General features: G+C 42.1%; 1 protein-coding gene across 2 annotated transcripts in view; it reads left to right on the top strand.

The window, feature by feature from the left end:
• The window catches only part of VEGFD (vascular endothelial growth factor D), a 37,833-nt gene extending 25,048 nt beyond the window's left edge, over nt 1–12,785 (top strand). Inside the window, exons 3-8 of one of the 2 annotated variants that reach the window (XM_034999831.1) lie at nt 436–626; nt 3,491–3,639; nt 5,696–5,796; nt 6,011–6,073; nt 11,133–11,328; nt 12,124–12,785. In XM_034999831.1, the coding sequence (XP_034855722.1) occupies nt 436–626; nt 3,491–3,639; nt 5,696–5,796; nt 6,011–6,073; nt 11,133–11,328; nt 12,124–12,247 (824 nt within the window). In that variant the 3' untranslated portion in view covers nt 12,248–12,785. The remainder of the gene's footprint in view (nt 1–435; nt 627–3,490; nt 3,640–5,695; nt 5,797–6,010; nt 6,074–11,132; nt 11,329–12,123) is intronic. The other variant, XM_034999841.1, reaches the window with a different exon arrangement.

Below are 12,785 nucleotides of genomic sequence, written 5' to 3'. Positions count from 1 at the left end.
CTACCGTAGTTACTTAAGCAACCAACAGAAATGTGTTTCTTGACGGTGTGAAGACCCACCCACACCTGACTTCAGGTAGAAGAAAGGCTATCCAGCTGTGTCCTTAAACTGCTTAACAAATGACACTTACATGTTATTTCTTTACATGCTTCCATTTACCCCCTTATTATCCAGCTCATCCAGATGTACCCAATGTTGTTTTATAGGGAGATGGTGTTCTTTACCAGAGAAGGTACTGTATACATGGGAAGGGGCACAGATTTGGGGTTTAATTTTTCTGAAAACAATCTTTGGCTAAGGGATTGACAAGTTATCCATCTCGTAAGATAACCGCCACTGGACATGTGAACATGACCGTGTTCAGCACCACCCTGGCGCGTGCTGGCCTGTCAGGGCCATTTCCAGGGCCGGCCCCCATGAGCTTCCTCTCTGCAGTGATAGATGAGGAATGGCAGCGGACCCAGTGCAGCCCCCGAGAGACGTGCGTGGAGGTGGCCAGCGAGCTGGGGAGGAGCACCGACACCTTCTTCAAGCCGCCCTGTGTGAACGTGTTCCGGTGCGGTGGCTGCTGCAATGAAGAGAGCCTCGTCTGTATGAACACCAGCACCTCCTACGTTTCCAAGCAGGTAGGAGGGCATCCGCCACTGTGCCCCGCTCCGAAGGAGGAAGGGCTGGTGAAGTACCCAGTGCTAGCAAAAGTGGGGAGCTGTTGCCACCCTTGGGCCAAAGAGGCTAGGGGCTCGAGCAGTTTCAGGAACCCTGAGAGAAAGGGGAGACGAGAGCTGCTGGACCAGTTGGAGGAGTGGCGGCAAGGAGTTGGGGGCAGGGGGTGGAGGAGGCAAGAGGACCTACAGATGCAGACATGGAGGTCAGCGTCTTGAGACCCAGAGCACGGTAGGAAAGGAAGGAGGGAGGGCGGCATCTCTGGTGTCGCAAATGGAGCGTATCTAGCACAAAAGATCTTTGAAAGTTAGTCTGTAGTCCCCATGAAAGAGATAATTCTTCCCTCTCCATCTTGTAAAATCTCTTTTGCCCAGTAGGTAAGTTATCTTTTCTATCACTACCGTATTATTGTCAAATGTAAGAAATGTTGCATTGAAGAGCAGTAATCACAAACTTAGGAAAACATATTAAAAGGCTGTAAGTCCAACTACATTCCTTTTGGTTCTGTGTTGCACATTCCTCGTGCATGTTGATGTATTCATTCAGTTGTCACATTTACCTTTGCAATCTATTCTCTGATTGTGAACAGAGGTAGTATAATAAAATTACATATGCAATGAATATATCCATGGTAGGAAATTATCTTTTTTTAAAAAAATTTTTAGGGGCGCCTGGATGGCTCAGTTCGTTAAGCGACTGTCTTCGGCTCAGGTCATAAATCCAGGGTCCTGGGATGGAGCCCCGCATCGGGCTCCCTGCTCGGCGGGAAACCTGCTTCTCCCTCTCCTACTCCCCCCCCCCCGCTTGTGTTCCCCCTCTCGCTGTCTCTCTCTCTCTCTGTCAATTAAATAAATAAATAAAATCTTTAAAAAAACCTTTTTTTTTTTTTTAGAGAAGGCACCAGGAAGGGGAGGGGCAGAGGGAGAGGGAGAGAGAGAATCTTAAGCAGGCCCCAAGCCCAGTGCGGAGCCCGACGCGGGGCTCGATCTCACGACCCTGAGATCATGACCTGAGCTGAAATCAAGAGTCGGATGCTAAACCAACTGAGCCGCCGAGGCACCTCCACCCGTTTTTGGAGGAAAATTATCTTAATTGGATGGGAAGAATGGAATGCTGATTTGTTTGATAATAGGTAAACTTACCCTTCATTTTGTTCCCCCTACCTCCTAGAATATCTCACAAACTGTTGAGTTTCTTTTTCTAAATTCTTTCAGAGAATCTTGGAACTTGTAAAAATTCTGACTTCTTACTATTTGACAATCGGGGGAAAATGACATAAGTATGGCTAAGCATCAACTGTCAGTAGAAACAAAGCTTGCATAATGTAAGAGGCTTTGGTTCATGACCATGTTGTTCCCTAAAGCATAGCTGAAAAATTTCGCAAGAATATGAAGTTTATGCAAAGTAAACACTCTAAAAACATTCTCTTACTTAGACTCGTAAAGGGTCCATTACGTATCAAAAGGTCAGAATAAACACAACTTTAATGGATTGTTTCCACTTAACAGATGGTTGAGTACTTTATTTTTGACTGTTGCACTCAACAAATGATTAGTTTTAAAGAATGTACTTAAGTGTAAGTCTACAGCAGTTTTCCTTTCCAAATATGCACACTTGAACATTTTAATAGTGGCTTAAAAAAAACTACCTCTCACCCCAAAGTTATGGGCTATCTGATGAAATACATCTTTGAAACTAAGTGAATAAATGAATACTCTGTGTAGTAGAATGGGGATTGAATGAACAGAACACTAAAATCAAGTTCAGATTTATCCATACACCATAGAACCAGTCTAAAAACAAAGTAATTGACATTTCTCTGAATTCTACTTGGCAAGATCCCACCTTGCTTCTTCGGGTCACGGACATTTTGTTCCAAAAAGTAATAAGGCATATTCTTAAGAGTATCAGCTCTGGCTCTAGAGCAGACTGCCTGAATTCAAATCCCCTCTCTTCCAATAAATAGTTATGTGGCCTTAGGCAAGTTATGTAACCTCTCTGTACATCTGTTTCTTCACCTGTAGAATTGGGGGTGGATAAAGAAAAAACCCACCCTATAATGTTGTTATAAGGGGTAAATGAATTAATATAAAACAGGACCTGGCATATAGAAACACAGAAAGAATGATATTCGTGTTACTTATAATTATTTGGTTGGGCATGATGATCTTGTATCAGTCAGGTATTACTGTGTAATACACACTCTAAAACTTCGAGTGGGCTCACTTGGGCTTGACTCCAAGCTACAGGTTAAGTGCAGGTCTGTTCCTTGTGGCTCCCATCTCTTCGGCCAGCACACCTGCCAAATCATGCTCTTCTCATGGCTACAGCATACGCAGGAGAAAGTGAGCCCACAAAGCACACACAGTTCAAGTTTGTAGTTGTGTCATGTCTGCTAACATCCTGCTGGCCAAAGCAAGTCACATAGCCAAGTCCAAAGGACTGAAAAGGAAAGAAAGGACGCAATAATCTATTCACCATGGTCTCAAAGAAACTTCATAGCTATAATTTCATTTAGTCCGTATAATTTACACTCACATTTCAAATAGGAGCAGGGACCAACAGTGCCTTTTACAGGGGTACCAGTGACACCAAAAAGTTAAGAGATTTGGTCAAGCTTAAATATTTGGTAAAGTTGCGTAAGCCCCCGGTCTCCTGACTCCCAGCCCAGCATCCTTTCCATCATGCCAGCCCTTATCCTTATTAGTTCTGTTGTTAATGGGCAGCTTTGCTAAAGTCACTACCATAAAGGACAAAGGCAAAAATGCAGACTATAGAAGTTATTATCTAACAATATATATGTGTTATGGTTCTTTCTCTCTTCTAGCTCTTTGAGATATCAGTGCCTTTGACTTCAGTACCTGAATTAGTGCCTGTTAAAGTTGCCAACCATACAGGTTGTAAGTGCTTGCCAACGGCTCCCCGCCACTCATACTCCATTATCAGAAGATCCATCCAGATCCCAGAAGAAGATCAGTAAGTACTTCTTGTATTCAGCTATGCTTGTTCTTGCGTTTGCTAAAGTTGTATGTGGAGAATACTTCATTAATTAGGTATTAGATGTATATTGCAGTAGGACCAAAAAGCTCAGTGGTTATGAACTTACCCATCTACTTATAGACACCTTTGTTCTATTTTTAAATTATTTTATTTATTTATTTATTTAGGAGAGAGAGTGGGTGTGTGCGTATGAAACCAGGGGGCGGGATAGGGGTCGGAGGGGCAGAGGGAGAAGGAGAGAGCGAATCTTAAGTGGGCTGCATGCCCATGCCCAGTGCAGAGCCTGACGCGGGGCTTGATCTCACCACCTGAGATTGTGACCTGAGCCGAAATCACGAGTCAGATGTTTAACCAACTGGGCTACCCAGGCGCCCCTAGACACCATTGTTCTTCTTTTTTTTAAGATTTATTTATTTATTTTAAAGAGAGAGTGAGCATGGTTGGGGGGAGGAGCAGAGGGAGAGGGAGCGAGAAACTCAAGCAGACTCCAGGCTGAGCATGGAGCCACACGCGGGGCTTGATCTCACGACCCTGAGATCATGACCTGAGCCTAAAACAAGAGTCATGCTTAACTGACTGAGCCACCCAGATGCCCTGAAACCTTTGTTCTTAATATGCATAGTCCAGTGTGGTTGTTAAGTGCAGCCTCAACTTTGTTGTGCAGCCTACTCCAGCCTCAACTTTGGCACATGTCCCTATTCCAGAACAAGCATTACATGAAACTCATTTCCAGCTCTTTATCCTTTTAACTCCCAAAATTGGGGGAGGGAGGAGGTTCCCAAAGTCCCTGAGAGTGGTAAAACTATCTGCATCTGAGTTTGGTGACTTTTCTGACTTTCCTCTTAAGAATACCAAATGGAAAAGTCTTATTTTAAATTAAAATGGCTTAAAATTAATTTGACATTGAAATTTCCTGAGAGTAGTCTGTGGTTCTTTATGAGAAAAATTATGACGCCCTGGTGTCCTGAAATCAAAGGTAAGAATCACTGATTTGGGGGAAAAAAAAAAGAATTCCATAAAGAGAAACAAAGGGCAAATGCCAGTGAACGAAAACCTAAAGTAACTAAGTTAGATACTTAGATCTTGCAGAAGTAGAGCCGTAAAAGTATTGGGTGGGTGGCAAGTGGAGTGAGCTGGTACTTATGTTAGTTATTACCGAGCCAAGTAAACACTCCTATTGCTCTCAAGCAAAAAAGAAAGCTCCTATAAAAAGAACGTTTATCCTCAGGTTGTTCCTGCTGTCCTCGCCAGTGTTCTTTCCTCCATTTTATTTTATTTTTAAAGATTTATTTATTTATTTGAGAGAGAAAGAGAGAGCATGTGTGCGGGCCAGGGCGAAGGAGAAAGAGAATTTTTGGGAGGTTCCACGTCCAGCATGGAGCCTGACACGGGGCTCGATCTCATGACCCTGAGATCACGACCTGACCCGAAATCCAGAGTCGGATGCTCAACCGACTATGCCACCCAGTCGCCCCTTATCTCCATTTTAAAGAAGGTAGTGCTTAAGAGCTATGTCAAGACAATGTTTACTTTTGGTAAATAAGCTCTGTCGACAGCTAGTCTGCACCGTTTTAACAGCAATCTTTTTTTTTTTTTAAAGATTTTATTTATTTATTTGAGACAGAGAGAATGAGAGAGAGAGAGAGAGCACATGAGAGGGGGGAGGGTCAGAGGGAGAAGCAGGCTCCCTGCCGAGCAGAGAGCCCGATGCAGGACTCGATCCAGGGACTCCAGGATCATGACCTGAGCCGAAGGCAGTCGCTTAACCAACTGAGCCACCCAGGCGCCCTTAACAGCAATCTTCTTAAAAAGATTATAAATGTCCAAAATTACAGTTTAGTTTCCTAATAGAATATTTGTGCTTACAGAATTACTATCTAATAACATACAGTTCATAAATATGGATTAAGCTCCTTAAAAATCTTAACTATTCTCCACTCAGAAACGTATTCAACATTTTTTTTAAAAATGCCCCAAAGGTATGATTGCCCTTGAAAGATTTTAAATCTGGTTTATTGTTTTCTTTTCCTAGCTGTTCCCATTCTAAGAAACTCTGTCCTATTGACATGCTGTGGGATGGTGACAAATGTAAATGTGTTTTACAGGAGGAGAATCCACTTGTTGGAATGGAAGGTAATGATAACAGTAAGAAAATAATAATAGTAATAATAAAAGTAACAATTGTAACTAACATCTATTGAGCGCTTACTATGACCCGGCAATGTTGTAAGCCTTTTAGATGTATTAACTCATTTAATCCTCACAACAATCTGTAATGTACTATTATTATCCCTTTCTTTTACAATGACAAAATGGACACACCAAGATGTCTTGTCATTTTCTCCAGATTACACAGCTAAGAGTGATAGAAGCAGTCAGGTTCCAGAGCCCTCTGTGTTCTCATTATACAGTAAGTCTACCGATGCATGACTCTGCGTTTTAATCTTAAAGAAAAGCCCAGTGATTAGAGCATCCCACAGCATTGGATTTGAAAGGCACTGGAAGCCTTTCATGAAAGCCACTTCAGAGCTAAACACTAGTCAACCACATTTTACTTAATTTATTTGTATAAAAGTCTCACAGGAACATAAAGTAATTTTAGACTTGTTGGTTTCTTTCAACGGTGGCATGTGAAAACAGACCAATTATTTGAGAAAAAAAGGGGGAGTAGGAGAAAACTTTTTCTGAAACTAGGGCAAAGTAAAAGCAAAACATGGCTAGCTATTGGGCTAAGAGGAGTTGGGAACCAAATGTCATCACTGCTCAGAAGTCGTAATGCTGTGATGTTTGGTGATGACTCTTTGGCTGAAAATGAATGCACTGTTAAAATTTATTTCCCAGAGAACATGACAGGATTCCACTGAAAAAAATCACAAGGAGTCGTGCACTTTGAACCTTGCTTGTTTTAAACTATGATCTACAAGCAAGACTCTGTAAGGACTAAACTCTATGCAATACTGTCCTAGAAACCGTAAATAACATTCTATTTTCTAGACTTCTGTCTCTCAGTTTCCTTCTAAATGCTTTCATGAAAGCTCATGCAGGTTTTGAATGTCATCTACATCCTTCCCTCCAAGTGTTCAGATTATCCTCTGCTAGAATATACCTCAGTCATGGAGGAGGCTGCCACCTACCAAGGCAGCCCAGTTACCCTGGGCACACTCTTTTTAGTTAGTAAGCTATATTGAACCTCAGTCTCTCTCTCCAGAACCGGACTGTCCAATGGAACAACAGTGAGAGTCATGTATGTAACTTACATTTTGTAGTACTCACATTAAGAAGGTCAAAAGAACAAGTAAATTTAATTTTTATGTATTTTTATTTAATCTAACATATCAAAATAGAATCATTTCAACATGAGATCAATATACAATTAATAAAGGAGATATCCTGGGGAGGGACTCAGCTGGTGCACGAGTGTGCTGAGGAAAGGAGAGAAGAGCTCTGAGCAGGGGAAACATAAGCGCTCAGGACTGGAAGTGCGAGAAGGTAGCATGTCAGCGTGCTAAAATAAAGTTCAGCATGGTGCGAACATAATGGGAGAGGGCTGGGTAGATGTGAGAGGAAGCTGGAGAGGTTCACAGGGGACCTTGGGCACCTTGTCCCAGAGATTGGATGTGATGCTAAGGGCAAAGGGAAACCCCTCAACTGGCTCAAGCCGGAGAGTGAGAGCACCAATTAGAATTTTTTTTTTTTTTTAAGATTTATTTATTTATTTTAGAGAGAGAGAAAGAGCACGCACATGAGTTGGGGGAGGGGCAAGGGAAGAGAATCTTCAAGCAGACTTCCCGCTGAACACGGAGCCCAACGGGGGCTCTAGCTCATGACCCATGAGATCACGAACCATGAGCTGAAACCAAGAGTCAGACACTTAACGGACTGAGCCACCCAGGCACCCCATGGCGGCACCAATTTGAATTTTAACACAATCAACCAGTGACAAGGTAGAAGAGGATGTGTTGGCCCAGGGCATGAAAGGCGGCAGGGGACTTTGGGGGAAGTTGTAGCAGTGATGGAAGTGAGAGGCATGGGGTAGCTAGATCACGGTCACTCCTCCAGTGGCCTCATCAAACTGATGACATATACTGAGTTTACTGTTCACTAAACACCCTTTTCACATATGTGGCTGTTACACCAACTGCCTTTTCTCCATCCACAATGTCTTCTCTTCCCTGAATGAGCGAGCACATGTGGGTTAGTGAATCCAAGACCAGTTTAATTTCATCTCATTGGATTCAGATCATAGCTTCAAAGTGTTACAACAAACAATACCAAAAGAGAAAAAAGAAAAATTGGGGAGTCCTCATTTTCTATTTTAAATTCTTCCAGATAGCCACAACTTCAAGAATTTATTTGGAAGAAGTCCATGAGCTTATTGAGAAAAATGATGAATGAAACAAGGCTGGGAACAGAACTCATGGCATTCCATCATCAACCCCCCTAGGATTGAAATCAATATGTAATACTTCAGGGTATCACCCTTAGCTAGTTGCTGCTTCACTCAGTTCTCCTACCCCAGTCTCTGGTACTTGTTGTTTTGTTTTTTTTTGTTTTTTTTAAGTAATCTCTACACCAAAGTGGGGCTCGAACTCGTGACCCTGAGATCAAGAGTCACATGCTCTACCACCTGAGCCAGCCAGGTGCCCCAGTCTCTGTTACTTTTTTTTTTTTTTTAAGATTTTATTTATTTATTTGAGAGAGAGAGAATGAGAGATAGAGAGCATGAGAGGGAGGAGGGTCAGAGGGAGAAGCAAACTCCCTGCCGAGCAGGGAGCCCGATGCGGGACTTGATCCCGGGACTCCAGGATCATGACCTGAGCCGAAGGCAGTCGCTTAACCAACTGAGCCACCCAGGCGCCCTCTGTTACTTTTAATTAATGCCTATAGGGATTCAAACCAGCCTCTGCCAACTACCTTGCTGCAGCTCAACAAACACCTAGGGGACTGTTTCCTTAAAGCATCTAAGGGCACTGGTTCTACCTGAGGTGGTCTGAATGAATCTCTACCGCCACCCAGTGAATCATGCTAATCTATTAAGAGCTACTTAACTATCCTTTAACAATCTGTTTTGTTTTGTTTTGTTTTTAGTTTTTATTTTAATTCCAATATGGTTAACATACACTGTTAGAGTAGTTTTAGGTGCACAATACAGTGATTCAGCAATTCTTTTGAATTCCACATCACCTGGTGCTCATCACAGCGAGTGCCCTCCTTAATCCCCATCACCTATTTCCCCCATCTCCTCACCCACCGCCCCTCGGGTAACCATTAGTTTGTTCTCTAGAGTTAAGAGTCTGTTTCTTGGTTTATCTCTCTCCCTCTTTTTTTCCTCTTTGCTTGTTTGTTTTGTTTCTTACGTTCCACATAAGAGTGAAATCATAAGGTATTTGTCTTTCTCTGACTTAGTTCACTTAGCTTTATACTCTCTAGCTCCATCCATGTCATTGCACATGGCAAGGTTTCATTCTTTTTTGTGGCTGAATAATATTCCACTGTATACATACATACCACTTCTTCTTCATCCATTTATCAATCAATGGACAATTCCAGCCTTGAAGTTATATTATTAAGCTATAGTCATCAAAACAGTATGGTACTGGCACAAAAATAGACACATAGATCAATGGAACAGAATAGAAAACCCAGAAATGAACCCACAATTATATGGTCAATTAATCTTTGACAAGGCAGAAAGGAATATCCAATGGGAACAACCTATTCTCAACTTGCCCAAAAGTGGCATTTGCCTCATTGGCATATGGCTTACAAAGCTCACCTTTTTCCTCTTCACGCAGTTCCAAGAATCTCCCCAGATCTAGCCTTCCAACACCTTTTCCACATGGTTCCTTGCATATCATCAACCACAGAGCGGTTAAAACTATGAGATTAGACAACATGAGATTGCCATTTTGATATACTATCAGTGGTCAGATATTGACAAGAACATATGGTTTAACTCAATGTCTTGGAACGATGGCTGGGATTCTTCAGAGTCTTCATACATGAGCCTGTTTCAGGACCCTTTTATTACAGCAGATGAACTCAACATTTATCATGTGCCTATTTTATGTCAGAATGATGAGCTCCGATTCCCATAACCTTCAGCATTTTTAATTCATAGAGGAAATAGACAAATGTAAACAGTGCAAGAAAGGACAGGATGGAAATACGCACAGGGTAAGGGCACTTAGCTAAACTTGTAGAAGTTGGGAAAGCTACCTGGGGAGGTACCTGACGGGCAGGAAGGGCAAGGCCAAAAGCATGGAGCTGAGAGACCCTGGCATATCAGGGGAACAAAAAGTAGTATAATTTGCTATGGATGGAACATAGGATATATATGAAGGGGGGGATGGGGGAGAGGGAGAGAGATGAGCCTGGGAGGTTAGTAAGCTCTAGTTCATGGAGGGTCTCATATGTCCTGGTGGGAAGATAGTCTTTTATTGGGAAACTTTTAAGGAACTTAAAGCAGTAGAGCAATGCGATTAGATTTGCATTTAATAATATTGTGGAAAATGGATTGAAGGGATAAAATTTGTGATGGCAAGATCTGTGACAGCCATCTACACAAAAAATATAAGGGTACTGACTGAACTGAGGGGGTGGCAGTGTTGATGGAAATGATAGAACAAATTCAGGATGGCAGAACCAGGTAGACAAAGTGATGAGACCCAATATGGCAGTAGAGTCAGGAGTGATGGCACCATTTTGGAGAGAAGTGGGTTTGGGGAAGAAACTCACCACGTACTGGCCTCCAGAACCTTCAAGAATGCTCAAGTGTCACAGTCAAGTTCTTCCCAAGTTTCTATCTCTTCCATTTCCTGCACTGAATGTCAACTTGATGATCAGAATTGGACATGGAGCAGTAGAAATAGCTGTCAACTCGGTGTGTCAAAAACCTCTCAGACCCTCCTCTCAGCTGAATGTATTCTTCCAACAGATGTCTGTGGAATCAAAGTTTATCGTCATTGTTCTATCTTTTATAACAGCGTTGTGATCTGTGGTGAGGAAATACATCACTGTTTCTATCCACAGCCTGGAAGGTCTAAGGTGTATTTCTATCATGCCAATACCTCTGTTCCTCCCTCCTTTTAATCTTCATCTAAAAACTAGGAAGGACCAGACTCATAATTCTTAGCTAGCCTATGTTTTATTCCTAATACTTGGTTGTGAAAGTTTGCATTTTGTAACAAGTCACCAACCAAAAAATCTCTTTAAAAATGCTATCGAAACTATTCAGCTTATAGCCTCTTTCTCACCAACTTAAGAGAACACATGAATTCACTGTTTGTATTATGAAATCAGAGGTGAACCTCCTTCACCGCGTGAAAAGATGAGGGAGCAAGAATCTACAGGAAAGGAGATTAGGAGAATCCCAGTTATTTTTAGAATAATGGAATATATACAACAGCTTTGATGCCACGTTATCTGTGCGGCAGCCGTTTGAGCAACCCTTCTCTGTTTCCGTTTAGACCACTCTCATCTCCAGGAACTGGCTCTCTGCGGGCCGCACATGAAGTTTGACGAAGATCGTTGTGAGTGTGTCTGTAAGACGCTGTGTCCCAGAGATCTCATCCAGCACCCAGAAAACTGCAGTTGTATGGAGTGCAGAGAGACCCTGGAGAGCTGCTGCCAGAAGCACAAGATATTTCACGCAGAAACCTGCAGGTCAAAGGCATTTTCACTTTTATCTTCATTTGACCCACTGACATTGAATGTGAATGCCCTTCCGATTTGGTGAGATTCCTTCTTAAAGCATTGTTTGCAGTGCCCAAGCCCCTTTTTTTGGATAGTAAAACAGAGGTTTGGCAACTGAGGATGAAGTGAGAGTATATAAAGTGATGATTAAGTGTGAAAACAAGACAATCCTGGGGCGCCTGGGTGGCTTAGTTGGTTAAGCGGCTGACTCTTGGTTTCAGCTCAGGTCCTGATCTCGGGGTCCTGGGATCGAGCCCCGTGTCAGGCTCTGCGCTCACTGGGGAGTCTGCTTGAGACTCTCTCTTTCTCTCTCCCTCTCCTCCTCTCAAATAAATAAATCAATCTTAAAAAAAAAAAAAAAAAGAAAATCCTGCCTGCTATTGTTGGGTATGGATCTTCAGCAAAAAGTTAATTGATGAGATTTAAACAATTATTTGGGGGGTGAGTTTCAGATCAGCAGACTCTTTGGTTTGATCTCTCTCAATATATGTCCACCTAACTATGTTTGTTTTTTCTTTGAGGAAGGGGCTGGCACTGGATTTATATAGCAAGAAATTTATTGATTAATAGAACCCTTACAGGTTACCGTTTGGGCTTTCATAGATTTTGCATCCATGTGGAATAACCATTCAGGATTTTATATTGACATTTTCAGTACATATCTGGAAAATTCACTTGGATAAACGTAATCAAATCAGAACAGAGTTATTCCTTTGAATGTAGTCCTTTATTCTGAATTGTCATGTTTATTTTCTTTTGCAACAGCTGTGAGGACAGATGTCCCTTTCACACCAGAACATGTGCAAATGGAAAACCAGCATGTGCAAAGCATTGCCGCTTTCTAAAGAAGAAGGCTGCCTGTGGGCTCCACGGTCAAGAAAATCCTTGACTCAAATTTGTTCCTAAGTTCCCCATCCCTGACATTTTAAACAGCATGCTGCTTTGCCAAGTTGCTGTCACTTTTTTTTTCCCCAGGTACTAGAAAAAAATCCGTTTTACCCATAGTCCCACAGTGACTCCAGATCACTCTTCCATTGCACACCAGCTGAGAATTCCCTGGTTCACTGACAGATGTCTTCCAACTGAGATGCCCCTGCACACCGAGAATGGAGAGGAGGGGACCTGTGTAAACCCTTTTTTTTTTTTTTTTGGTGAATGAAAAGGGTCTGATCATCCTAGAATCAGAGGGGCCATATGATTGATTACTCCAAGCCCATGAGGCAATTTTATAGTCTCCAAGTCCTTTGCTAATGCAACTCTCTTGTGAATCATTCTGACTCTTTATTATGCAGATTTTGATTTGTAGGATCAGCCCTGATTTTCTGATTACTGTCCAGCTTGTAGTTTCGAGTTTACTGAACTACTGTCTGTTGTTTCATATTTAAGTGTATTTAAAGAAAATAAACATAATTATTCAGGCCATGGAA

Source organism: Mirounga leonina, unplaced genomic scaffold, assembly GCF_011800145.1.
Source record: "Mirounga leonina isolate KUSES-001 unplaced genomic scaffold, KU_Mleo_1.0 Mir_101595, whole genome shotgun sequence".
Classification (NCBI taxonomy): Eukaryota; Metazoa; Chordata; class Mammalia; order Carnivora; family Phocidae; genus Mirounga; species Mirounga leonina.
This window is presented reverse-complemented; position numbering and strand designations above follow the sequence as displayed.